We start from the raw sequence: 27,855 nt of genomic DNA on the forward strand, positions 1-27,855 counted from the left end.
GAAGAACATTAGCTATGCTTGTAAAATCAAACACAGCTCCATCTACGGTCCTCGCTATTAGATCACAGAGTGGAGATATAACATCAAGTACCCCAGAAATTGTACAAGCCTTCAGGGAGTATTATAAAAAACTTTACTCCTCGCAGAAAAAGGGTAAGGAGGCTATGATGGAGGACTTTTTGGAGGGGCTACCGATTCCTACTATATCACAGGAAGAAAGCGCCATATTAGACTCCCCAATAACGGTAGCAGTACTCCAACAAGCAGTAGCGGGCATGGCAAGCCTTAAGTCACCCGGACCCGATGGCCTTCCAAGCGAGACATATAAGCAGTATGGTGAAGTGCTGATCCCTGAATTATTAAAAGCTTTGGAGGGGTCACTTGAGGGGGGCCAGTTGCCTGCTTCAATGTTAGAAGCAACAATCACTGTATTACAGAAGGAAGGGAAAGATCCATTGGATGTGGCCGCCTATAGACCAATCTCTTTACTTTGCACTGATGTAAAAATTCTTGCCAAGGTACTGGCAGTAAGATTGAACGGAGTTATTCATAAATTGATTCACGAGGACCAGGCGGGCTTTATTGCCAATAGATCTACGAGCCTGAATATTAGAAGAGCGTTTTTGAATTTACAGTCACCATCGGAGAATGTAGGCTCGAGAGCGTTAATGACCCTCGATGTATCTAAGGCTTTTGATAGCGTGGAGTGGGGTTATATATGGCGCGTGTTGGAGAAATTCGGATTTGGTATGTCTTTTATAAGGTGGATTAGAATGTTATACACTTGCCCTAAGGCAAGATTAAAAATTAGCAATGATTTTTCAGACTGGTTTGAGTTGGAAAGGGGGACTAGGCAGGGGTGTCCTCTTTCTCCCCTGCTGTTCGCATTGGCGATGGAACCCCTGGCCATCTCCATAAGGGAAAACAAAACGATAACTGGTTTTCTGCGAAAATCGGGCGAAGAAAAAATCGCGCTATATGCGGATGATATTTTGCTATTCCTGGGGGACTCGAGAAATTCACTACTGGGTGCCATGAGGATAGTGAAGGACTTCGGTAGCTTCTCAGGTTTAGAGATAAACTGGGAGAAGTCCGAGTTCATGCCGATAGATCCCATCAGTGAGCTAACAGCACGCGATATACCCCAGATGGTAATGGTGGATGCCCTGAAATATCTGGGAATAGTCCTGACGAAAGACCCAACCCTGTATATTAGCACAAACCTCGTCCCTCTTCTAACAAAACTGAAACAAAAAATAGGAATCTGGAAGCGCCTGCCCTTGTCCGCCGCAGGAAGATGTAGCTTAATAAAAATGGTGTGGATGCCACAACTGCTATACATCCTGCACAATTCGCCTATCTGGATAGGTAAGAAGTGGTTCAAAAGAATTGATAGCCTCTTTAGAGAGCTGATTTGGAAGGGGAAGCAAGCTAGGATTCGACTTCGAGTGCTCCAGCTTCCCATACGGGAGGGGGGTTTTGCCCTCCCACATCCCGAGCGCTACTTCTTAGCAACTCAGCTACAGCAGTTGCTAGGATGTGGGATACCGAAAGGCGGCACTCCCAATGGCAAATTGCTATTGCTAAGTACTCCACATAACACCCTAGTTGAAACTCTAGAGGCAGATATGTTCCTTGACAATTACCCAACTATCAAGCTGCTAAGCAAACTTTGGAAAACTGTCAAGAAAATGATGGGTTATGAAGATCCAACAGTTTATTCTCCTATTTGGAATAACCGTAATTTACAGGAAGTTCTTAAAATAGGTACCTTTGGGGAATGGGTGAATCTTGGCATCAGAAGGCTAAGCCAGCTTTATAACGACACCAAGCTAAAGAGCTTCCCTGAATTAGTAGGGGAATTCAAGCTACCGCGGAGTTCCTTCTTCCTATATCTCCAGCTAGTACACGCTCTTAAAACACAATTTAAAGCTCAGACTCTGCGCTGGGAAGAAATGCCTCTATTTCAGAGCATAATGCAGGTGAATCCTACTAGGGGCTTAATCTCAAGAATTTATGATCAATTAAGTAAACCAGACAATAGTGGGGGAACACTCTATGGACTAAAAGCCAAATGGGAAGAGGATATAGGAGGAATTACCCAGGCTCAATGGGCGAAAACCTTGGAATTGTGTGTACAGGTCTCGGTGTCCCCTTCACAGCGGCTATCTCATCTACTCTTGTTGAATAGAGCCTACTATACACCTAAGAGGCTTTTTAAATTTGGGAGAAGGCCTAATGACAACTGCCCCAGATGTCAGAGTTCGGGAGACCTCATCCACATGCTGTGGAGGTGTCCCAAATTATTTAGATATTGGGAAGAAGTGACCGGTAACCTGGGAAGTATCTTTGGTACTATAGTAGTAAAAGAGGCCATAACCTGTATACTGGGGTATAGAAGAGTTTTGGGGGAGAGACTGAGCACCACACTGGCCATCACGCAAGCCTTGTTTCAGGCTAGGAAGATGATAACACTAAGATGGCAATCAAAAGACCCCCCCTCGGTGAAAGATTGGATCTCCACTATTAACGATACTCTGAGTAGGGAAAGAGTGGTGTACATAAAGAGAGGCAACCTTCAGGAATTTGAAAGCATGTGGAAGCCATGGCTAGAGAAAGTAGGAGGCCCCTAATAGGCAAGGCATAGGATTTGTCCAAGAGAGGGGATTTACACAGTTATGTAGGTATTTGAGACCTTTGAGGACAAGGTTGCCCTATAGCGAAGTGAATTTGGCGCATATATTCTCTTTTTTTTTTTTTTCTCTTTTCTTAGTGTCTTATTTCTTGTTTTCTTGTTTTTTCTTATTTTGATTAAATAAATAATCTAGATGGTGGTAAGTTAGACTTTGAGGGGGGGTGGGGGGGGGGTTGATTGGGGAATAAGTAAACTCTTTGTGAATTATTGGGTAGTTCAGCAAAGGATGGGCATGGGGAGCCCATAAATCTTCTACTATACATTCTCTTGCTGCTTTTCCTCTATCTTTTTTATATCTTTACTTCTTTATACGAGGCCTTCTAACCTCGAACCTGGCCCAGAAAATGATAGAGCCACACATGCCACTGGGCTTTAGCGTTATTACAGATGGAGCCTAGTTGTTGGGAATAAGGGGGGACTCGCTGCTAAAGTGATACATTAAGGCATTCAGAGGGTCGATTCAAAAGGAATAGAAGTAATGAATGTTTCACTATGATGTAAACCGGAGAAGGCGACAGTCAATGAACATCGAGCTGATTCTGCCCTCTGCTTACTGGTTTCTGAGGTGGAAAAAAAAAAAAGAAAAAAAAAAAAAAGTTGTGCAAGTTAATCTTTTGTGTGTTGGGAACTGTTGTGCTTTCTTCAAGGGTCCCAACTTTGCTGGCCAACATTTTTTTGGTCATCATTCACTGGCCAGTGTGGTAAAACAGGGACTGTTATAGAAAGTTAGGACTGTCTTTATATACTGTTGCTAGGTAAGTGCAATCCAGTTTTGTTAATTACTGTTAGTCAGAATACTGCAGGTGTAGTTTGTATAACTACACTTGCTAATCCCCTTCTTTTAGGCTATGTTTGACCTAATAAATTCTTTCAAATACCTCAAAGTGTGTCGGTAAGTGCTGAGTGAGCGATGTGTCTTCAGGTGTGGTGGGAAATAACAAAACAATTCAGTCGCTCCTCTTGGGTTAGCACTACAAGCGGAGGCTTGTCTGAGGATTTGAATTTGGGACTGAGAAAAAGAGTGATGATTGACTCCACCAGCCACACTACCATGATGGACCCCATCACTATTGCCAAGTGGTGTGTTTTTTTTAGAATGGAGGAGAGGAATCCCAACTAGCTTTCAAGGGGATAGTCTACAGCTCACTCTTGGGGATCTTGTAGCTTAGCTTACACAGCCAAGTATGCCAAACGAACACCCAGAAAGTTTTGGTTCAGGAGTACCAGCTACTGCTCTCATCACACCCTCAGGGTTCCCCCTGCCTCATTCTTCACCGATATGGGAAGATTAGTAGAAACCCTTGTTCAGAACAATGGCATCCAACAAATATGAGTTGAGGTTCTGTTCTGGAAAAGTACCAGTGCCATCGGGGAAAAAGACTTTGAGACCTGGATGGACCAAGTGGTCCAGGCTGTGGAAGAGTGGGAAGTTCTGGCACAGTCAAGAGACAGAACATAATTGAGAGTTTGAGAACTCCTGCGTCTGACATCCTCCGAAACCTAAAAAGAGACAAGCCAGGCTTCACGGTTACTGAGTGTCTAGAAGCCTTGTGGGAGATTTACTGGAGAGTAAAAGACTGTTCCAAACTGGTTTACGATTTCTTAAACACACCAACATAAATAAGGAAGAGGGTTTTTTCCAACTATGTTATGTAGCTGGACAAAAATCTACACCAGATTAATCTGAAAGGTGGCATGGAGCTAGGCATCTTGTGCAAGGCTTTGTTGACGCAGACTCTTATAGGGCGTACACACGGTCGGACTTTGTTCGGACATTCCGACAACAAAATCCTAGGATTTTTTCCGACGGATGTTGGCTCAAACTTGTCTTGTCTACACACGGTCACACAAAGTTGTCGGAAAATCTGATCGTTCTAAATGCGGTGATGTAAAACACGTACGTCGGGACTATAAACGGGGCAGTGGCCAATAGCTTTCATCTCTTTATTTATTCTGAGCATGCGTGGCACTTTGTCCATCGGATTTGTGTACACACGATCGGAATTTCCGACAACGGATTATTGTTGTCGGAAAATTTTATCTCCTGCTCTCCAACTTTGTGTGTCGGAAAATCCGATGGAAAATGTCCGATGGAGCCCACACACGGTCGGAATTTCCGACAACACGCTCCGATTGGACATTTTCCATCGGAAAATCCGACCGTGTGTACGGGGCATTAAAGTGGCATTCTCATTAGACCCCATAATTTTGAAACTTCGAACCAGAGACTAGAATGAGACATTAATGATAATTAACCTACTCCTAACTGATTAAGATTTTTCAAGAAAAAGAGGCTCTGTGCAAGGAGAAGAAAGCTGCCATTGGTTCACCAAATGCATCTGTTGCTGAGGCTGAACTTACAGGCACTTTAAAGACACAGATGTCACAGATGATGGAGCTGATACTGCTGCTGTACACAACGATTGCCTTCAGGAGAGAATGCATCAAGATCTACTCAGACAGAGACACCACAGAATGCTCCCACTGAAATGCCATATAGATCAATTGTCTGCTATAAGTGTGGGGGATTGGTCACTACCACTGTGACTGTCCCACCCACCAAAGTCACAGAGGGAACATTACAAGCCAACAAAAAACTCTGAAGGTGAAGAATCCAATTGGCTGACCAACTAAGTCAGTCCCCAGATTAAAAACAAAGGGCATGAAAGACCCATAACCTTTGAGTCAGGCCTCATCTAAAGCCTTGATTAAGCTACCCAAATTACCCTCGGACTCCGGCTTTAGGTTATGGAAGATCAGAGCACACCAAACCCAAAACTGTTGGCCTAGAAACGCCATTAAACCAAAAGAGCGGTTTGAGATAGAGCAGTGGAACATGTCACCTCAGCTTCTCCAAGCAAGTTCACCAACAAGCTGGTGGGCTGTCCTATAGTACCAAAGAAAATTAATAAGCTATTGTGCTAACTGGAACCCAACCGTCATTTAACAAGGCACATAAGAGGGCCAGGTGAAGTCCATACAGTTCCTCTCAGATTGGGTCTTGAGATCCTAATGCACATATAAAAACACACACAAGATGGTGCCTCCATCTGGGTGTAGCGATTATTATTTAGTAGAGCTGCATGATTCTGGCCAAAATGAGAATCACAATTTTTTTGTTCAGAATATAATATCTCTCATGATTTTCGTGGCGTAATATCATCTTTCACATTATACAAAAAAATCGGGCTAACTTTACTGTTTCATTTTTTTTAAATTAATTAAAGTGTATTTTTTTCCCCAAAAATTGCATATAAAAGGCCCACTGCGCAAATACAGTGTGACATAATACTATTGCAACAACCACCATTTTATTCTCTAGGGTCTGCTAAAAAATATATATAATGTTTGGGGGTTCTAAGTAATCTTCTAGCAAAAAATACTGATTTTAACTTGAAACCAACAAGTGTCAGAAAAAAGTTTAGCCTTTAAGTGGTTAAAACTCCCTCATTTACAGACCGAAGCCCATTCCTTTGATCTAAAGAACAAACCGTTACAATGTTTATAGTTAGCTCAGGGCTGAGAAATGTTGTGATACTTGGCAGACTGCCTGTTTTTTTTGTTTGTTTTTTTGCAGCTGTCGGCCTGATCAGAGAATTCTCTGCATAGAAAGAATCAGGAAAATGCTTTGTCACGAGAGGAAAAAAATTGCGATCTCGATTCTTAACGATTAATCGTGCAGCTCTACTATTAAGTATGTAATCTTTATTAGAGTATGTTGTTTATCTTTTTATTATTTATTTACACTTTATTTCTCAGTGTTTTGAGTATGGACAGTATTGGTCACTCTATGGTCAATTAGCATTATCCTTATGTATCCCCTTGTTTCTTCCTTCACATACATTGTCTAGCATTAGTTTGGTTAAACAAGAGTTAAAAGTGCTGGCCTCCTACTCCCGCCCCCTCTCACTCTTCAAGTATATAAGGACTTGGCCAATATCCTTCCTGTGGTTTGATAAAGAGGCCTCTTGACTGCCCTGAAACAAGTAGCCACATCCCCTCCACTTCCTGTCATCACCCAGCTGAGAGAGGTGCTGTTTGGAGCCGCGGTCATCTTGCCACTTTTGGAAGCTGCTGATGCTTATGTTCCAGCCTGAAGCCTGATAGCTGCACTTACATCAATAACTCTGCTTCCACTAGCCACTTGCTTGCTGAGCTCTGCAGCCTCATGGTGATCCCATGGAGGTCTATATGGGTTTATGACAAGCCCTGATCCACTTTTATCTAGTGAGTGCATTTTTATTGTCTTTTAATTTTTTTTATAAATCGCTATACCTAGATGGAGGCACCCTCTTGTGTTTGTTTTTTTGACTGTTCTATACTGTCTGTTCCGGTGGAAGGTGTATACAGGAAAGCGCTTCTGGACTTTGGGGGTCAAATGACCATGGTCTATTGCGACTTCTATGACAAACACTCGAAGCACCTGCCCCTGCGGAAGTAAAAAAATCTAGAGATCTGGGGTATAGTGACTATAAAACTCTCCTAAGATAGGTACCTCCCAGTCAAGGTTAAATTTGGTTCCCTGATGGTAGGACAGCCAGAGACTTCTGACACATTGGCCATTATCTGTCCCCACCCGCCAGGGGCTATTAGGAGTTTCATGATACTGGGGACAAACACTGACTTGGTCCAATAGTTACTCACTCTCTATGTTTCAGAGAGTGATGCTGCCCCTGAAAGTGTGCATTTCATGCTGCAGTCAGTGTCCCCGAGTTAGGATCAAGAGCAGAAGGCCTAAGCTGAAGGAGTGAGAAAGCTAAGGAAGTTGGACAAGATGGAAATGGTCTTGCAGCCAGGTGAAGTAATATGTCTGTGGGCTTCAGTCAAATTGAATTGGGATCAATTGGGATCCCACATTATTCTTGAGGGTGCTTAAGAGTGAAAGTTCCTGTCAGTGTACGTAATATTACTGATTCTCCAGTAATGGACTGGAATGACGATAGGACAAGTGAACCTGGTTACATCCCTTACACCACATGACTTGGTGGGGGGAGTCACAGCATAGACTTTAGAGGAAAAGTTCTATGTAAAAAACACCCCTATGACACCTGAATAGAAAGAACAGCCCAAAGCACAGCTTCTACACTAGCAGAAAGTGTTTTCCAAAGACGAATTCTATGTGGGATGCGCAAAGAGCGCTCAGAATCGCATTCTTCTGCAAGAAGAGGAAACATTCCAAGAAATGTTTCTGCGAATCTCATTAGTAAACCTAGATGACCTCAGAGAACAGATTGTGGAGTTGAAGAGAATGAGAGTCATATGGGAATCCAGAAGTCCAGAGAATGCTTCTCCCATTGTGACAGTAAGGAAGAAAAATGCAATATCTCTGGCTGGGGGGAGGGGGCAGATGGTTAAGCATGTTGAACCTCAGAAGAAGGTACCATCAGATCCCCTTGCACCTTGATGATCAGGAAAAAATGCTTTTGTCTGCCCAGTGGGGTTTTTTGAGTTTAATTGGATGTCACAAGATATAACAGGAGCCCCTGCAACATTCTAGCATTTGATGGAGTGAACCTTACATACATAGTTACATAGTCCGCTAAATGAACCTTATTGAAATGTTGGTGTACCTGGATGACATAATCATCTTTGGTGGCCTTTAGAAGAGCATGAGAAGGGTTTGGAGAAAGTTTTGAAGTGACTCCATGAAGAAGGGTTGAAATTGTCTCTTGAAAAGTGCCAGTTCTATCAGAAAATGGTCACCTATCTTGGGCATGTTGTCTCTGCTGAGGGAGTGGCCACTGACTTAAAGAAGTTGGAAGTCCTCACAACCTGGCCCAGACCCTGAAATGTGAATGAGCTGAGATCATTTCTGGGGTTCTGTTCTTACTACAGGAGTTTTGTGGAAGGGTGTGCAAATATAACCCAATTCTTCACTGAACTCCTGGGGTCTGAAGAAAATTAAGAAGAGCAAGAGACCTCAGAAAGAGGTCATTAAGTCAAAAAGCTGAGAAAGTCTCAAGAGTCCATAAAGGGACAATGGTCTGACCAATGTGAACAGGCCGTTCTTCAGTTGAAATGGAGTTTGACCAATGCCCCAGTTTTGGCCTATGCTAACCCTGCCAAGCCATATTGATGCTAGCAGAGAAAGACTGGGTGATGAGTTGTATCAAGAACACGATGGACATCTGGGACCTGTTGCTTATGTGAGCCAAAGCCTTACCCTGTCTGAGAGAAACTATATTACCCACATATTGTAGTTTTTGGCTTTGAAGTGGGCTGTCATGGATAAACTGAAAAAAAAATACCATTATGGGACAGAATTTGAGGTTAAGACAGATATCAACCTGCTCACATATGTTTTTACCATGGCCAAGCTGGACGCCACAGGACATCAATGGTTGGCGGCACTGTCTGGGTTCCATTTCTGTTTGAAATACCATCCTGGGGTCAGGAATAGGGACACTGTTACTCTGTCAAGAAGACCTTATGACTACTAAGGAAGAGTGGCCTTAATTCAATTCTGAAGTAGTCCAAGCTTTGTGTCAAGAAATCGAATACAGAACCAGAGGGCCAACAGGGGCCAAAGTCAGTGGAGTCACCATTGCTGGCATCCCAAAGCTCTACTGCAATGAGGTTCTGCCTACTCTCTTCAAGAAAGACTTAACAAAAGACCATGCAGAACATCCTCTCTGCTGACTGACTTTGAAAGTCTTGGAGAGTGGTCACCCAAAGCTTCTACTAGCCACAGATTCTCCAAAGGAGGCTAAACTAATCCACAAAGAGTGGAATTGTTTACAGTTGCTGGATAGAGTGGCCTACCAAAGGGGCCCCTTAGATGAGCCTGAAGAAAGATGGTTACTTTCACCCTTAGAAACATAGGGGAACAATGCTGAATGCATTAGTTAATGAGCATGGACATTTGGAATCTGACAGAACATTCAAGTTGATTAAAGATAATTTCTACTGGCCATGTACGTGGACCAAAGTCAAGAGCTATTGTCCCTCCTGTCACCACTGCATCCAGAGGGAGACTCTGACCTCCAGAGCTGCCTCAATGGATCATCTCCAGAGTGAAGTTCCAATGGATTTGGTGTGCAGTGATTTATTGAATCTAAATCCCAACACAATTGGCCGAGGGAATGTACTGGTAGTGACTGATCATTTAATTTGTTATGCCCAGTCTTTTCCAATGAGAGATCAACAAGTTGCTATAGTCACCAGAGTATTAGTGAAGAAGTTATTTGTTCATTATGGACTACTCTGATCAAGGAAGAACTTTTGAGAGTAGGCTCAGAAAACAGCATTGGAGTAGACACATCTTCAGTTTGGTGCATGCTAATAACAGTACTGAGAACCATGCTACTGTATATTCCCCTTATAGACTTAATGTTTCAGAGAGAAGCTTGTCTGCCAGGGGACTTGGTCTTTGGCATCTCTATAGACAGCGTCAGCTATAACTCGCAGAGGCTATGTGGACAAGCTTTGGAAAAACCTAAGAAAGCTATGAAAGCTTGTGAAGCTTCTGATGCCAGAGGTCAGCCAGACAAGAAGAGTCATGATCTGAGCGTTCAAGTACATGACTTTTAATTGGGAAACAAGGTGTTGCTGAGAAATCTGGGACCACCTAGAAAGCATACGTTAGTTGACTACTGGAGGTTTCAGCAATACATCATCTGTTAGCAACTGCCTGGCCTTCCTAAATATCAACTCCATCCTGAAGGGAGGACAGGGCTTCTGAAAATTTGGCATCAAATCCATTTACTGCCCCTGAGTAAAGCCGTCAGGTTACCTGCAAGAACTGAGATGCCATCACCCAGGTCATCTTTTTCCAGGTGAGTTCCAGTCACTAGTTCTCAACCACTACCACCTGCTAAAGCAGAACAAGAAGAAGATGACAGTGATGATGACTTAGTTGTGGATTGGTTGTGGACATTTGAGCCTATGGATGCCATTTCATCCACTTCTGCTGTGAGGGGTAGTTCCAGTGTACTTAGGAATGAAGCCTTGGAGTTCATGCCACAGATTCAAGTGGAAGATGACCTGCGGGAAGAAGGGACCTCTGCAGAATTCCTTGAAAAGGTAACAGAACCATCTTCAGCACCTTCTCCAGGGGCAGGAAAAGGAAACCCCCATCCTAGGTCGCTCGATCATGAACAAGAAGATTCTGCCCCTGAGCCATCTGAACTCAAAGAACAGTGCTTCAAGTGAACAGTACAACCCTCCCAAAAGAGGGACAGCCTCAGCAGGATAGAAAGAGAGAAATCACAGCAACGTCCACGCTTGTCTGAGAAACTTGAACTGAATCAGTGCACATGTCCGAAAACACAGAAGAGTGCACACTACCTCTGGTAAGAGACTAACACTGCACAAGTTAATCTGTTGTCTGCTGGGAATTGCTGAGATTTTTTCAATTACTTTTTTTTTTGTTAATTACTGTTATGTATACTGCAGGTGTTTAACCATATCTGTCAGAGTAATGTTATTGTCTTATTGATTGTTTGTATAAGTACACTTGCTAATCCTCTCTTAGGCTTGCTTGGCCTAATATATTCTTTGAAATATCTCAAGGTGTGTAGGTAATTGCTGGGTAAGCAAGGTGTGCCATCTTCAGGTGTGCAGAGAAATCACAACGCAATTCAGCAGCTCCTCGGGAGTAGGAATTCAATAAAAATCATAATTTGTATTTTTTTCAATGAAAAGTATCTGATTTTCTACACATCAACCTGTTGATTTCATTGCACAGTGGCACTCAAACTGGAGAAGAGGGCTGGCACTAGCACCCAGTTAAGTTATTCTGTGGTGCATATGTGCTGATAGGGGGGGAGGGGGGAGAGGAGAGTGAGCAGATGCAAAATGTTAGCAGTGCGATGCTGCTCATTCATTGTCTAGTCAGTAGGCTGAGGTGTGTTCTTCACAAAGCTGTGCTGCTAATGCAACAAATGTCAGTGATCTGGCTTTGCGGTCTGGAATAGATGTGTAGAACACAAATCTGGCTACACAGGGTTACAAGTTCTTTAACAGATAAGACATCCCCTATGCATATACATCAGCTATATATTTAGCTGCTCTGTTTAAGTTCAATTTCATGCTTCCTTACCACAAGCTTCATAGTTTGTAAGGTTTTAAAAAGACACAAGTTTATCCAGTTCAAGCTATGTGTATGTATTTGTGATTTTATTTTCCAACAATTCCCATAGATCTTTATATTATGCTTCATGAGAAACACATCAAAACATTTTTGAAGTTGTCAACACTCTCAGCTAGTACCACTTCTTGAGGGAGGAAGTTCCTTTAAGTAAAAGTTTGAGTTGTTACCTGTTATTCATGGCTATTTGGAAGACTTCACTCCAACTATTTATAAAACTGTCATTTCCCATTGGAACAATGTAACTGGCAGTTTACATGGCTATATATAGATTAATGAGCAATGTAGATTAGCAATAGTCAATTATATTTTGATTTAATGAACAGTACGTTATATTCATATTCTAATTAGGCATATATATATTAAGGTAGTCCTAAACCACAATACAAAGTTTACTTTTTAAACCAGCAAAATATCTTTACAGTACCCTTTTATACTGCTACTGCTTGTACCACATTTCTTGGGTCATTTTAGGTCACAGGCTTGTTCATGTATCTATGATTGAGAGTTAAAAACTATATTTAGCAACCACTAGATAAATTCTAATTTAATTATAGTTAACTTAAGTTCAGTATGTTACCTTATTTTTAGCCTACCATTCAATGTTTTATGCTTATCTGCTTGAAAACTATTATTTAAAGAATTTTTCTACAAAATACGATACTGATTTGTTACCTTGCATTGATCATTTTTTTATGGATCAGGGTCTGGAGCTTGGAGACTACAAAGAGATTTGGGTGGGAAGAAGTCTCCACTCTTGTGTCCAGGTTTTACTGAAGACCTGCAGGTTGTGAGAGGGTGCAGGTGTGCAAACTCGGTATAAGCAAGGCCTGGCCATAGCTCACGGCTCCCGTCAGGAGAGAGGTATGCTCCAGCCAGGAGACAGGTGTGCTCCCTTTAGGGAAGGTGCACTACACAGGAGACAGCACTCCAGGTTGGAGTAGAGATTGCTTACCCACAGGACTTAAGCATAGCACATGCTTCAAGAAATCCATTCCCACCAAACGTATCAGGTGTTTGCTGCAGGGAACAGAAATGGATATTAAATCTGAACTCTAGATCAATATAAAAGCCATGATTGAATGCAGCCCTGTTTTCATTAGTATATCATGAAATACAGGTACTTGAATTTGACCTGAAATTATCTTTTTGCAGTCCTTGCACAGCAGAACTGGAATGTTAGAGGAAGCAGGAGCAAATCATGTGCTGGCAAAAAGCATGCTGATAGGAAGCAAAAGTAGAATGATAAGAATGAGCTCATCACTGTGCTTCTTCTCCTTTCACTGTTCAGTCACTGGCTGGGGTGGATCCAAGAAGGGGCTTACATAATGCTGGCCACCAGTCTGAGAGCATCTGATGGCAAATAGAAATACTGCAGGAAAAATCCCTAGATTGGATTGATATTGCAGCAAAATCTGGTTTTGATGTCCTAGCTTTTAATAGACCATTTATTTTATCTTATTTTTGCCTGGAGTTCTCCTTCAAGTTACATGAAGTGAATGTTCTGCCTTTAGTACATATATTGTGTTTGCTTTATAGCAATGACACCTAACTGGTTGTTTTCATTTGGAATATCCAGCTTTAAAAAAAAAAAAAAAAAACTTTTTTTTTTCCAGTAGATCCCTTCTTCACTTCCAGTGCTACATTTTAAGGTGGTTTTGTAAACGCATTTATTTTTGCATGTGCATGATATGTTCTGCACTTGGGGAACCTTAAAATCATGTTTTGTTTCGTCGGTATAAGCCTGCAAAGGTCAAGTATGGGTTAAAAACACACCCATTGGAGTTAACTTTGTAGTACGTGACAATTAAGGGTGGATTTATTATTTTAGAATTGATTTTCTTTAGACAATTACAGTTGCCTGACCTTGTTTTGCTTTTTTTTTGTTTTGTGGGAAAACCTGTAAAGCAAGAAAGACAATTAAAATATTCATGTTCTTTGGCTTTGTGATATTAAAATACACTCAGAGTGTTTCCTTGGGCCTTTAAAGCACTGAAAAGTTAGCTCATAAGTAATTCTATTCTATGTGAGGTTTAAGTCTGGGGTTTTTCAAGGCCAGGGTGAAAACATATTAATTTCAGTTTTTGTTTTGACTGCATGCATAAGATGTTATCAGGTTGCAGCCAGCTACTGAAAGAGTCTATGTCTTCCACAGGCTGTGAATCATGAAGTTGTTGTGGATAGACATAAGTATGTTAAAGCCAGTCAATTTTAGAATCCCTGTTACTTTATTGCTGTAGAGCAAAAGCAGTGTCACTGAAGATCATATTTAGGTCACAGTACTGGGAGATTTAAGGATGTAGAAATTCCTGTGATGCTTTTTGCACTAGTTGATCTGTATATATTCAATGGCTACTTCATTAGGTACCTGCTTGACCTCCATTAGTTTACAAAGCTGCCTAAATTTGTGCATGGATTCAACTAGTTATGTACCAGGGTGGTCCACCTGGATTGCAGCCTGCCCTTTTTGTTTATAAGATGTGATTTTTCGTACAAAGTTTTTCTTTTCATTAGTAAAGGTAAATTGTGATTATTTCAAACTTTCAATCTTGTGTGGAAAAAGTTTGTTTTCGTTGTAAGCAGCTTCTTTATTGTATCACAGCTTGCATTAATGAGAGTAAATACACACTCTCCTAGTGTATTTCATATGATTACCAACAGCCGTAGATAGGGTAAATCTGGCAATAGGGCCTTTTTATAAAGACAATTTTTAATATAATTTCTGCATCATGTATGAAAAATGGACTTTGATAATAATGATGGTGAAACACAGGGTACACATTGTAAACAGACTGAAGACTGTAGCTGACATTTAAAAAAATATTTTGGTAAATTTCTTTCTCCAGGCACTTGTATTGGCCTCATTCACACCATATGTGCATAAAAACTGATGGAGAAAACGTGCAGATTTGACTTGCATAGAATAATTTTGGTTTGTTCCCACCTTGTTCAGAGACCTGTCTTTTTCTAAAACAGGTCTCTGCAAGGACACAAAGAAAACAGTTGTTATCTATGTGCCCTGTTCACACCACATTGCTATTGTCATGTATGTAGCGGTATCCCCGTAGGGGCAGCTGAGTGTAGTAGTCTGTCGCCCAGCCAAGCACACACTTTTCAAGCATCCAGAGACATGAAAACAGTCCTTGCACTTGTTTTTTTTTTTTGCATTTTATTGAGGGGAATTTAACTTAGATAGGGTCAGGAAACTTATGAGATGCCCAGATAACGGACAGTCAAAATTGGGACCAACTATGTTCACCACGGTATATACAATCTCCTCTTCTCCTCCTGCACTTTCTTGGACTATTACTCCTCACTCCTCCAGCACATCACTTGCTTGCATTTCGTGGACCAGCTAGCACTGTAGGCCTGACACTGGCTCAGCCAGGCCTAAAGCAGATGCCCTTTGCAGGCAGGGACCGCGGGCCCCTATGGTGTAGCAAAAATAGAAAGTCCCAGTGCTAACTGTCCCTGTTGCTACTGCTCCCAGTACTACCTCTTCAGGCTCTGGCTGCAACCCTCCTGGCTGCAGTTGCCCCTTTCCACTGCCCATGCCACCACAATCCTCCAGACTGGCTCTGCACCCATCCCAGACTGCTGCATCTCAGTTCTCTCAGGTATGCCTCCCAGTCCTCCCAACTCTGTGAACACTCACCAGCCTTCTTGGCTGCCTCTGTAGAACACCTGGAGACTTGCCCGGTAGTGCTCTCCCACTGTCCTCTCTTGCTCCTCCTGTGCCTCCTGGTCAGGACAGCTCTGTGGGTTGTGAGAGGGTCCCCTCCACACCCGAGCCCAGGCCCAAAGTCATCCCCCCCCCAGGCCCTCAAAGGCCCTGACAGCCTAACACTCCATTTCCATCTTCCACCCAATCAACTCCTCCGCAGCTGAGCTGACCCTGGGTGTTTAAGGAGGCCTGCCCCTGCCAATCCAGTATGGAAATTGGTCAGGGCTCCTCAGAACACCCCAGGCAGCTCCACCTCCCCTCTCCACCTCTCTTTCCAGAAAACACTAGAGCATTATATATAAATCGTGTATTATAATAATAATAATAACATTCTGGAAAAAAGTGGAAGGTCCTGGTGATGCTAGCTGTGAGTCACCCAGCACTACTCTGAGCCACTCCCAGCCCAGAGCAAAACACACCAGCTAAGCCTGGAAATGTACATACTTTCACAAACATGTACTATTCTTCTAGAACACTAGAGGGTGCTACATGTAAATTTTATTTCTGAAAAAATATGCAACATAAAAGTCTCTGCAAGGGCACAAAGAAACACATGTTTTATGGATTGCAGTAAGGTTGCGTACATTCTCTACAATTGATTCAGCAGATTGACACTACAAGTATAATAGATTACACTTTAATGATTGTTAAAATGTGGCAAAAGTAAGTTGTAGCTTTGTCTTCAACAGGAGCACTGTCATTGACTTAACACCATTTAATTCTAAAACCAAACACTAAACATGGGATAACTGCCTCCTAATTGTGGTTTAGGTGGTGCCTAAAAGCGGTCATGCTTACAGCACTGAGGTGCAATAAAGCGGAAACAATTTTTTATGGAAAACTGCTTATGTTTAAAAGGAATTAATTTACTAAAGGAAATTTGACTGTTCTCTTTGCAAGGGAAGATAGAAACATTGAAAGGTTGGAGTAAAATGACAGGAGCAAGTAATCAGTGGGCACTGTTAAAGTCTGCCATCCTGGAGGCAACTAGATTATATGTCAGACAAGTTAATAAGAAAAAAAAATGGTTCACTAAAAGAGGTAATTAGGATAGTAAAGGAAAAAAAATCAGCAAATAGAAGATTCAAGGAAACAGGGGGTTGTAGAATATACAATAAGACAAAAGGAGGCCAAACACATTATCAGTGCTGCCAAAGCACAAAAAAGGAGGTAATTGCTAAATTGCTTTCTGCCTTCACACTGAAGTGCTCATTGCTGGCATAGTTGTGTGGTAGTAGCAGCCACATTTTTCAGCATAGGTTATCTCACATACACTTATATTACAGAGGACGTGTCAGACCAATTCTTTTACTGATTACCAAGAGCACTGGGTCCAACTCTAGTACCTATTAGTCATATTTAGACAATGCTGTAACAGGAAGGTAGAGGTAAGACTGAACATGGAGGTTGTTAGTGCTAAATCTGACTGCATATCTATTTCTGTGTCTTCCGTGGGTCTTTAATGTTTCAGTTTTTATTCCAGCCAGGAACCTAATATATACCTGTTTGTAATTCAGTAAAGCAATTCCCAAACACACCTACTGTCAATTATTGGCTGTCTATCACACATAGAAGGCCTGATGCATTAGAGTATAAATTTCTCTTCATGAGTCTCTGATCTCAAACGAGTATGCAGCAAGTGAAGACTAAAGTACTCATCGGCATACTTGTTTCGAATCAGTGACTGTTAAGACAATCTGAGAATGGCAGCCAGTTTTAGAGAGAGAGGTCGGCAGTTGCAGCCTATATATTTCTCTGGTAGCAGGATTCCATCATAAAATGAATAAAATGTGGGTTGTGGTAGCAATGTATTGATTTTAAAGTAAACTTGCCATCCCAGCTTAAAACACTTAAGTTTGCTGACCAACAAAAATAAGGAGATGGGAGCAGTGTTTTTTTAAAACTAGTACAGTATAGTAAAATATTCATTTTCCATTGATACTAAAGATATGTGCATAATAAGTATAATGGCTTTGTTCTGACACACTGATGCTTGCTGCCACAATAGTTATACCAAGCAAAAAAAAAAAAAAGATACTCTTCAGTTTTCCAATAAGAAGGGTTGTTGGGGCATATACAGTATCTCACAAAATTGAGTACACCCCTCACATTTTTGTAAATATTTTATTATATCTTTTCATGTGACAACACTGAAGAAATTACACTTTGCTACAATGTAAAGTAGTGAGTGTACAGCTTGTATAACAGTGTAAGCTTGCTGTCCCCTCAGAACAACTCAACACACGCCATTAATGTCTAAACCGCTGGCAACAAAAGTGAGTACACCCCTAAGTGAAAATGTCCAAATTGGGCCCAGTTAGCCATTTTCCCTCCCCGGTGTCATGTGACTCGTTAGTGTTACAAGGCCGCAGGTGTGTTAAATTTGGTGTTATCACTGGAACAATTCTCTCATACTGGTCACTGGAAGTTCAACATGGCACCTCATGGCAAAGAACTCTCTGAGGATCTGAAGTAAAGAATTGTTCCTCTACATAAAGATGGCCTAGGCTATAAGAAGATTGCCAAGACCCTGAAACTGAGCTGCAGCATGTTGGCCAAGACCATACAGCGGTTTAACGGGACAGGTTCCACTCAGAACAGGCCTCGCCATGGTCGACCAAAGAAGTTGAGTGCACACGCTCAACTTCATATCCAGAGGTTGTCTTTGGTTAATAGACATATGCGTGCTGCTAGCATTGCTGCAGAGGTTGAAGGGGTGGGGGGTCAGCCTGTCATGGCTCAGACTATATACCACACACTGCATCAAATTGGTCTGCATAGCTGTTGTCCCAGAAGGAAGCCTCTTCTAAAGATGATGCACAGGTAATCCTGCAATCAGTTTGCTGAAGACAAGCAGACTAAGGACATGGATTACTGTCCTGTGATCTAATGAGATCAAGATAAACTTATTTGGTTTAGATGGTGTCAAGCATGTGTGGTGGCAACCAGGTGAGGAGTGCAAAGACAAGTGTGTCTTGCCTACAGTCGAGCGTGGTGGTGGTCTGGGGCTGCTGGCACTGGGGAGCTACAGTTCATTGAGGGAACCATGAATGCCAACATGTACTGTGACATACTGAAGCAGAGCATGATCCCCTCCCTTCGGAGACTGGGCTGCAGGGCAGTATTCCAACATGTTAATGACCCCAAACACACCTTCAAGACAACCACTGCCTTGCTAAAGAAGCTGAGGGTAAAGGTGATGGACTGACCAAGCATGTCTCCAGACCTAAACCCTATTCAGCATCTGTGGGGCATCCTCCAACGGAAGGTGGAGGAGCACAAGGTCTCTAACATCCACCAGCTTCATGATGTCGTCATGGAGGAGTGGAAGAGGACTCCAGTGGCAACCTGTGAAGCACTGGTGAACTCCATGCCCAAGAGGTTTAAAGCAGTGCTGGAAAATAATGATGGCCACACAAAATATTAACACTTTGGGCTCAATTTGGACATTTTTACTTAGGGGTTTACTCACTTCTGTTGCCAGCGGTTTAGGCATCGATGGCTGTGTGTTGAGTTATTTTGAGGAGACTGCAAATTTACACTGTTATAAATCTGTACACTCACTACTTTACATTGTAGCAAAGTGTCATTTCTTTAGTGTTGTCACATGAAAAGATATATTAAAATATGTACAAAAATATAAGGGATGTACTCACTTTTGTGAGATACTGTAGACCAGGCATATGCAATTAGCGGACCTCCAGCTGTTGCAGAACTACAAGTCCCATGAGGCATAGCAGGACTCTGACAGCCACAAGCATGACACCCAGAGGCAGAGGCATGATGGGACTTGTAGTTTTGCAACAGCTGGAGGTCCGCTAATTGTATATCCCTGCTGTAGACTGAGCAGGACCTTTTCCTGTCATCCTCTTACCTACAGTTGCCCTAATGATCACGCTGACCCTATTATGAAGAGATCCTAACACTAGCCCTGCTTATTCCCAGTATGTATACAGTAACACTAACAGCTGAGGATGAAGATGATAATGACGAATAATACCAGATTCTCATGGCGTTTAATACTCCAATGTTTCTGTGTCTGAGTATCCCCTGTCCTGTAAGCTCTAGTGCACTTTGAAAATAACAGTTACTGCTCTGCTGTGCTTTTTGTATTGATGAATGTGCATGATAGAAAAAGAAAAAAAAAGCTATTGATTAGTTGCTGTAAGAGGATGACATTTCAGACAATCTAAAAGGGTATATTCTAGCTTGCTGAACATCAAAATACTGTATATATGGAAATGAAATTGAAGACAACTCCTTGAGTTAACCAAAGGGTTTATGATTTCTGCTTCCAACATATCTTGATCAGGGCAAATTGATTAGCTCAGCGTTGCTTGTTGTGAGTAACTCAGTCAGAAGATTTAAAATGGCAGACTCAGCAGAGAGAAGTCACAAGGCATTCTTTAAAGCTGAACACACATCCATCTTCTGCTGCTGATAATGCAGCTGTGGATAGATATAACCCGGTGCCATGAAGATTTGTCTCATTTGTAGCAACTGGGATATTGTCTGCAAAGAATAATTGATGGATATGAATGAACAGATGATTTTTTTGGAGTCTTTTGGTTTGTTTCTAAATTGTCAGAAACTAACATATACAGTGTGGCCATCTTTAGTGTAAATTTGTCTGACAGTAATATATTCACAATTGATAGTATCAGTATGCCTCCCCCTATCGTGTCAAGGTTGTTAAGCTCAGTCTTCTTTAATTGTGATACAGCCTTCATATGTTATTCATAGGTGTTTGGAAATGTTTAATACACAATGCAAAATTATTAGGGCTGTGGAAATTAACGATTAATTCGCTGATTAATCGTTAATTTTTTTGATCGATCAAAATTTTTTTGATCGGTAGGCCGCCTGCCCTGGGGCCGCTTTGGGCCAAGCTGTGGCTGCAGTGCAGCACTCCGCTCCCTCCTCCACTATATGTCATACAGAGTCTGCGGGCATCTCCCGCTGTGTGTCTCGGAGCTGAGTGTGAAAACTTTGGCCGTGCTGTGAGAAAAGTCCCGTCCTCCTCCTAGATCAGCTCATGTGATAGATGCAGTGTTCTGTCTATCACACGAGCTGATCTATGAGGAGGGCGGGACTTTTCTCACAGCGCGACCAAAGTTTTCACACTCAGCTCCGAGACACACAGCGGGAGATGCCCGCAGACTGTGTAATCCAGGCACAGGCACTGACTACAGTGAGGCTGCGATTATGGGCACGGTGAAACTGCATTATGGGCACGGTGAGATTGCATTATGGGCACGGTGAGACTGCATTATGGGCATGGTGAGGCTGCCATTATAGGCACGGCGAGGCTGTGATTATGGGCATGGTGAGACAGCATTATGGGCATGGTGAGGCTGTGATTATAGGCACGGTGAGGCTGCGATTGTGGGCACGGTGAGGCTGTGATTATGGGCACGGTGAGGCTGCGATTATGAGCATGGTGAGGCTGTGATTATGGGCACGGTAAGGCTGCGATTATGGGCATGGTAAGGCTGCGATTATGGGCATGGTAAGGCTGCGATTATGGGCATGGTGAGGCTGTGATTATGCGCATGGTAAGGCTGAGATTATGGGCACGGTAAGGCTGAGATTATGGGCACGGTGAGGCTGAGTTTATGACGTGTAACGTCCTAGCCATGCCCCGCTATGTCCGGCTTCAGTCATTGCCATAACAATGGTGCTAAATCAGCTAAAAGTAGTTGGATCTGTATGTGCGTTATAATTAATCGAAATTAGTCGATTAAAATAAAATCGATTAATCGAACACGAAAATTTCAATCAGTAACAGCCCTAAAAATTACAAGAAATAATAAGTGCGCTTGCAATACAAATTGTTCAGTAATAGTGAATCATAAAAAATATTAAAATCACAAAATATTGGTGAAAGTTCTGAAAACATGAATAAAAATTCATTCATAAATGGAACACAGTGATAGAAAGTCAGTGATAAAAATTATGTGCATCCAATGGATGGGGATCCAACATCCAAAATCCAACCGCCTCAACCCACATAAGAGGGTTGAGAAGAGCAAGATGTAAGGAAAAAACATCCGAACTTCAGGTGCATCCAGGTAGCAGTGGGATTGAACGCTTACCGGAGTTGGTGGACCTCCTCTGTGGCAAGGCCAGACAAGCAAGCAGATACCACACTCTGCAGGGACAAATGAGCTCCAACTTCAGAATCCTCAGGTATTTGCGATATTCCCAGGGCAGACAGATCACTCTGCAAAACACTCACTGGTCCAGGGGGCCGCGAGTATAAAAAACAAAAGCTCAGATGGTGTAATATAGATAAAAACAAGCCTTTTATTGCATATAGGTGCAGGGAACACTCCACCGCAATAAAACATGTTAAAAAGCTGGCAAACAAAACAGTACCGAACACCCGTGTAAAAGATAGGGCTATTGGCGTGATGGCATATCGTGCATAGCCACGCCCTACATGTTTCGTCATAAATGACGTCTTCAAAGGGGCACGGGCGACGCACTGAGCCATCACCTTTATAGTAATAGACGACAACCAGGCCTCGTTGTCACCTGGGTGTCGTAATGTAATATGCATCAGTGGAACACAGGAGAACACCAAGCCTCGATATGATGTAAACTCCGGCTCGATGATTGGGTAAGAAAACAGGAAGGGGGAGGGGACAGGTCCGGGTAAAGTGAGCCAACCCCGATGGTATATGTAGGTTATTATTGCCAAATGGACATCTGGCATATAAAGAATCAGCAAGGGGACAGTACACAATAATCAATGCACAGATGTGAAGCCCGGACTACCCTCTATCATAATTACAAATAAAATTAATAATTTATATATATTCTAAAGGCACTTTGGTGCAATATATAGGCACGGGCCATAATTAAAAAATTATATGTAAAGGACATCAAAAAGTGTCTGTAACAAAAATAAAAAAAGTGTCTGTAATAAAAATAATATGTGGATCTATTAAGCAAAAAGTTACAAATTAAATAAAATTAAATTCAATAAAGTCGGAATATCAATTTTGTTGGATGACCTCACATTGTCTTGGTGTTCCCCTCGCTCCTAAACGATCAGGGAATATACAACCGGAGACAATTAAAAACATATAAAAAAGTGAAGTAAAAAGGAAAAAACTAATCTCAAATTAGGCATTATCAATAAATGCATTTACCTCAATATCGACATTTAACCCTAAGGGTCTGAGGAATCTAATTTTAAAAAATCCACTCCATTTCGAGCTTTGAAATGGCACGTCGTTTGGGGCCCCCCCTCCATGGTAATTTTAATCTATCAATGCCAACCAGTGAGGTTCCCCTAGGGTCCTGTCTATGTACTTCTAAATAATGTTTGGAGACAGGATGACCTTTAAAACCCCTCCTGATATTCCCGATATGCTCATTGAGCCTAACCTGAAGGGGTCGTACAGTACGTCCCACGTACTGCAACCCACAGGGACAAGTCAGGAGGTATACAACATTGGGGGTGGAGCAAGTGATAAAAGATTTTATTGGGAAGTCATGGGAAGTACTATTGGAATGAAAATGGCTCACCTTTCTTTATTTAATAGCATTAATAGAGCATACCACACAGTTCCTGCATCTATAGTAGCCTATTACATTTTGGAAAAACATAGGTTTCCTAATGGGGGGATTGCACACCCCAGGGGCCACAAGCGATTTAATTGCTGGAACTCCCTTAAAGACCACTTGAGGTCTGTCAGGGAGTACTGGACCCAAAACCGTGTCATTTTTGATAATATGCCAGTGTTTATGTAGCAATTTCTGAATTGAGAAATGCTGTTGGGAGTAACCTGTGATAAAGGGATATATAAACTGGTACCCCTTATTCCCCACCTCAGTCTCACTTCTATCCATTAACAGTTTTTCTCGATCAAGTTTCTCTACTTCATCTAATTTTTGCTTAAGAAAATTGGCCTTATAGCCCTTTTCTATAAATCTATCCGTCAATATTTGAGCTTGGGCCCTAAAATCCACCAGTGTAGAACAATTTCGCCTCATTCTCAAATATTGGCTCTTGGGAACTGAATCCAGCCATGCCTTGTGATGGCAACTGTCACGGGGTATAAATGAATTGCGGTCTGTCATTTTGAAGAAAGTGGAGGTAAATAGAGTATCACCCTCCCCCCCAAATTTTGAGGTCTAAGAAGTTTACAGTGTGCTGACTGGCCTCAAATTTGAATCTTATCCCCCTGTCATTCTCATTTAGACCCTCCATAAATGAACAAAGGGAATCATGGGAGCCATTCCATAGGAGGAGGACGTCGTCTATATATCTAGCCCACAGGACCAACTCTGGTCTCGACTGGGCATAGACGACGTCCTCCTCCCATTTGCCCATAAATAAGTTCGCCAGGCTAGGGGCAAACTTAGCCCCCATAGCCACACCCTTCGTTTGAAGAAAAAACTTGTGGTCATGCCCGAAAAAATTGTGTGTAGTGGCATAGTCTAGGAGGTCCATTATGAAACCCCTCTGTCTCCTTGATAGTGAAAGATCATTATTTAGAAAATATCTCACTTAAGAGATACCCCAATCATGGGAAATTATGGTATACAGGGAGGTGACATCAGCGGTGACCAGCCAATGTCCCTCCCTGTATCCACAATTTCTTAACAGACTGATAGTATGTCTGCTATCTTTAATGTATGCTGGTAGTAATTTAACCAAGGGTTGAAGGAAGCTCTCAATGTACTTACCTGCCCTAGATGTAATGGAATCTATTCCACTAATGATTGGGTGGCCAGGGGAATGGATCGGATCCTTGTGGATCTTGGGCAGGTAGTACATGATAGGTATCCTTGAGGATACTGGTACTAGAAAGAGTTTTTCTTTTTTGTTAATTAGACCCAACGCAAAGCCATGATCAACTATTTTTTCCAGTTCTTTTTTGTATTTTACTCTTGGGTCGGACTTTAGGGGGGTATAGGTATCGCGATACCCGACTATATTGCCAAGTTCTATTAAATAATAGGCCTTGTCGAGGATCACGATCCCACCACCCTTATCAGCTGGTCTGATAACAAGGTCCTTCTGCTTACACAGCAGGTCCAGCCCTGCCTGTAGGTCATTAGACATTTTTACATGTCTAATTTTCAAACGATCAAGGTCCCTGAGGAGAATGTCCCTAAAGACCTTGATTTAGGCTGGTAGACCTCCTGGTGGATTAAACAATGAAGCGTTTGCAAGGCCTGAGTGCCTAATATTAGAAGGGTTCCTCTCTTGAAGATTAATCGGATCGGACAACATCTATCTTTTGATGTTTAATTTTTTTGTGTACTTATGGATGTCCATATAAGTTTGGAATTTGTTAAGTGATTTAGGAGGTGCGAATTTAAGACCTTTATCAAGGATAGAGGTCTCAGCTTGGGTCAAAGTGTTTTTTACTTAGGTTGAAGATACCATGTCCTTTTACTCCCGTTTTCTTTTGGCTCTTTGATCTCCTTCCCCCCTCTGACTCCTCTCTTTTTTCTACTGGTCTTTGGGGGTTTTGATTTCCCCGGGGAAAACCCCAATGTTGAGGTTAGGAGTATTCTTCCCACTGGGGTTGGTTGGGGGTACGTCTACTTCCTTGTCCACCTCGCTGGAATGGGGAAGAATGATACCAGGGTGGTCTACCATCATACTTCCCTCTATTAGGAGTCCAGTATTCGTAATGATAGTTTCTCCTATCATCATAACCATAGTCATCACAATGGTTTTCTGAACTCATCAGGGGTTGGAAACGGTTCTGAGTAGGGATAGGGTATCTGGAGTATTGGTCCTCTTCATAGGTCCTTCTAGGTGGATCGCAATAGCGAGGGGGATAGTCACCCCAAGATCCCCTAGTTGGTCCTTGGGAACCCCTACTAGGTTGATAATAATTATCATTATGTTGAATATGGCTATTTGCCTTCCTGTTCTTAGATCTCTTTTTGTGGGACTTGGGGTCACCACCGGATCCCTGTGTCGGAGGGCGTGATTTGGAAAAAGGTTTGTTATGCCTTTCTGGTGAACGGTAAGAGACCCGATTTGAGAATGGGAGATGTTGACTCTGAGTAAAAGGCGGTCTATACACATCTCCTCCCCGTCCTCCAGCTGGTGGATCAATATCTCATCTGGGGGAACGGGGGGTATGTGCAGATTCAGTAAGTTCCATTTCCTCGGCTACGATTTTACTCTGCCAGTTAAACACAAACCCATTTTTATAGTCTCCCACATCTCGGTTGAATTTTTTCCTTTTTTTATTTTTCTGCTCAATTTCCTCCTTTTCTAATAGTTTCTTAAGATTAGTGGAACGTTCCTTGTATTCCTCACTATTAATATGGGAGGAAAGTTTCTCCTTAATTAGCTTAATTTCCACATCTAATCTGGCTAATTTACCCTTTTTCTTTTGAATCAAGATCTCCAAGAATTTGACACCAGCTTCATTGAAGTACTTGAACCAATCTTGGAGCTCCGTTTCACTTTTTTGGGGACTGACCTCCCACCTAAAACTTCTCTGGACCATCAAATCTGCTACATACTGGTCTAAAAAGCTATATCCCATTGTGTGTGGATCTCAGAGACCATGAGATTTTTAAGTCTCAGGAAGAGGCCACCCAGATCGCCCTCTAGTTCATTACTAATTTCAAAAACCCCGTCTTTTTTAATCACCCGTGAAGAGCGATATTCAAAGACATCCATAATGAATATATGAAAATCTAACTGGATAAAACTTATAAGTGTAAGTTGCACCAATTAGGTATGAAAAACTAAAATGAATAACCAAAAAACTAGCTCCAGCTGCGAGTAAAACGATATTAACAGCTAGGCAAGAAATAAAAGAAAAATACCGCGCTCAGAGCAATAAATTGAATAAGGGTGCAGCTGCAACAAAAAATCACAAATATCAGTGTGACACACCAAAACAAAAGAAATAATAAATGTGCTTGCAATACAAATTGTTCAGTAATAGTGAATCATCATAAAAAATATTAAAATCACAAAATATTGGTGAAAGTTCTGAAAACGTGAATAAAAGTTCATTCGTAAATGGAACACAGTGATAGAAAGTCAGTGATAAAAATTGATAAAAATTATGTGCATCCAATGGATGGGGATCCAAAATCCAACCGCCTCAACCCATATAAGATTATACTACTTTACATTCATGCTTTGTTTTATTGTGTTCATTTAAAATTGTTTTGCTGTATTTCAGCTTTATGCCACAGTTCATAAGGAACAGCAGACAAAGAAAAGAAGAGCTCCACCGCCACCAACTCCTCAAATGCCAAATGAAAAGAATGAAGATCTGGAGAAAAGGAAAAGCTCAATGAGTGAGTATTGCCGCATAAGCACATTAGCATGCATTAACAAGGTATATGCTTGCTGCAATTATGTACTGCAGTTCCCATTTTGTCCACTGATCATGTCCACTAATATAATTTTGATTACAAAAAAGAAACTTTTCTTTTGCTTGAACCCTAAAATAAAAATATATTTACAGCTTCCAAAAAAAAGAAGAATCAGACAATCAGTTATAAAGTGTGTTTGCCTTAAAGTGATTCTAAATCCAATTTTTTTTTTTATCTGAAATAAAAAAAAGTTATACTTACCTGCTCTGCACAGAGCTGGTCCTTTACCTCTTATTTGGCAGTCCCCTACCAGTGTTGTCAACTCCTTTATCCAGCAGGTGCCCCTATAGCAAGCCATGTGCTATGGGGGCACTGCTGTGGGTACGTTCCCAAGTTGGGCTGTGTGCATTCATAGACACACACAGTGCAGCTTGCTCATGCCCCCTCTGCTTCCTCACAAGACTGACAACAGCAGTAGTCGCCTGTGAGACCAGGAAATCAGTAGAGCGGGGCTGCAGACAGGGACAGCCTTGGATCGTGAGAGGAGGCAGGTAAGTGTTTAGGGGCGAGGAGTAGAAGAGCTAGTGGATTTTTTTTTACCCTAAAGCAGGGAATGCATTAAGGTAAAAAAACATTTTGCCTTTAGAACCACTTTACCAAGACAACAGCTCCTTGCTAACACTTCCCTGGATCACTAGTATTGTGCAGGTACCCTGCTGACAGAAAATAAATACAGTCCCAGTGTCCCTTGTGTGTGGGAAACCAATAGAAAACAACAACAACCAGCCACTGACCATAAGTGGTATCTAAAGCTGGCCATACACTGAACAAAATTCAGCGGGGACTAGTCGAATGCTAATCAGTGTTTGGTAGTTCATGTTCATCAGAAGTCAATCGTTTGATCAACTTCTGTCTAAATGATGTTAGAAAATGTTTCTTAATCAGTGGCTGCAGCCGTGATCAGTGTATTCTGACTACCACAGGTGCAGCTGTCAGAATACAATGTCCCAGTGGTGGGGGATTCCTCCATCC

At 42.0% G+C, this 27,855-nt stretch overlaps 1 protein-coding gene across 3 annotated transcripts in view; it reads left to right on the forward strand.

Annotated features, from left to right (window-relative positions):
• COBL (cordon-bleu WH2 repeat protein) overlaps nucleotides 1–27,855 on the forward strand; it is a 586,035-nt gene that overhangs the window by 367,100 nt on the left and 191,080 nt on the right. For all 3 annotated transcript variants that reach the window (XM_073630596.1, XM_073630595.1, XM_073630597.1), the window contains one exon: nucleotides 26,688–26,805. In XM_073630596.1, the coding sequence (XP_073486697.1) occupies nucleotides 26,688–26,805 (118 nt within the window). The remainder of the gene's footprint in view (nucleotides 1–26,687; nucleotides 26,806–27,855) is intronic.

Source organism: Aquarana catesbeiana, linkage group LG05 (genome assembly GCF_042186555.1).
Source record: "Aquarana catesbeiana isolate 2022-GZ linkage group LG05, ASM4218655v1, whole genome shotgun sequence".
Lineage (NCBI taxonomy): Eukaryota > Metazoa > Chordata > Amphibia > Anura > Ranidae > Aquarana > Aquarana catesbeiana.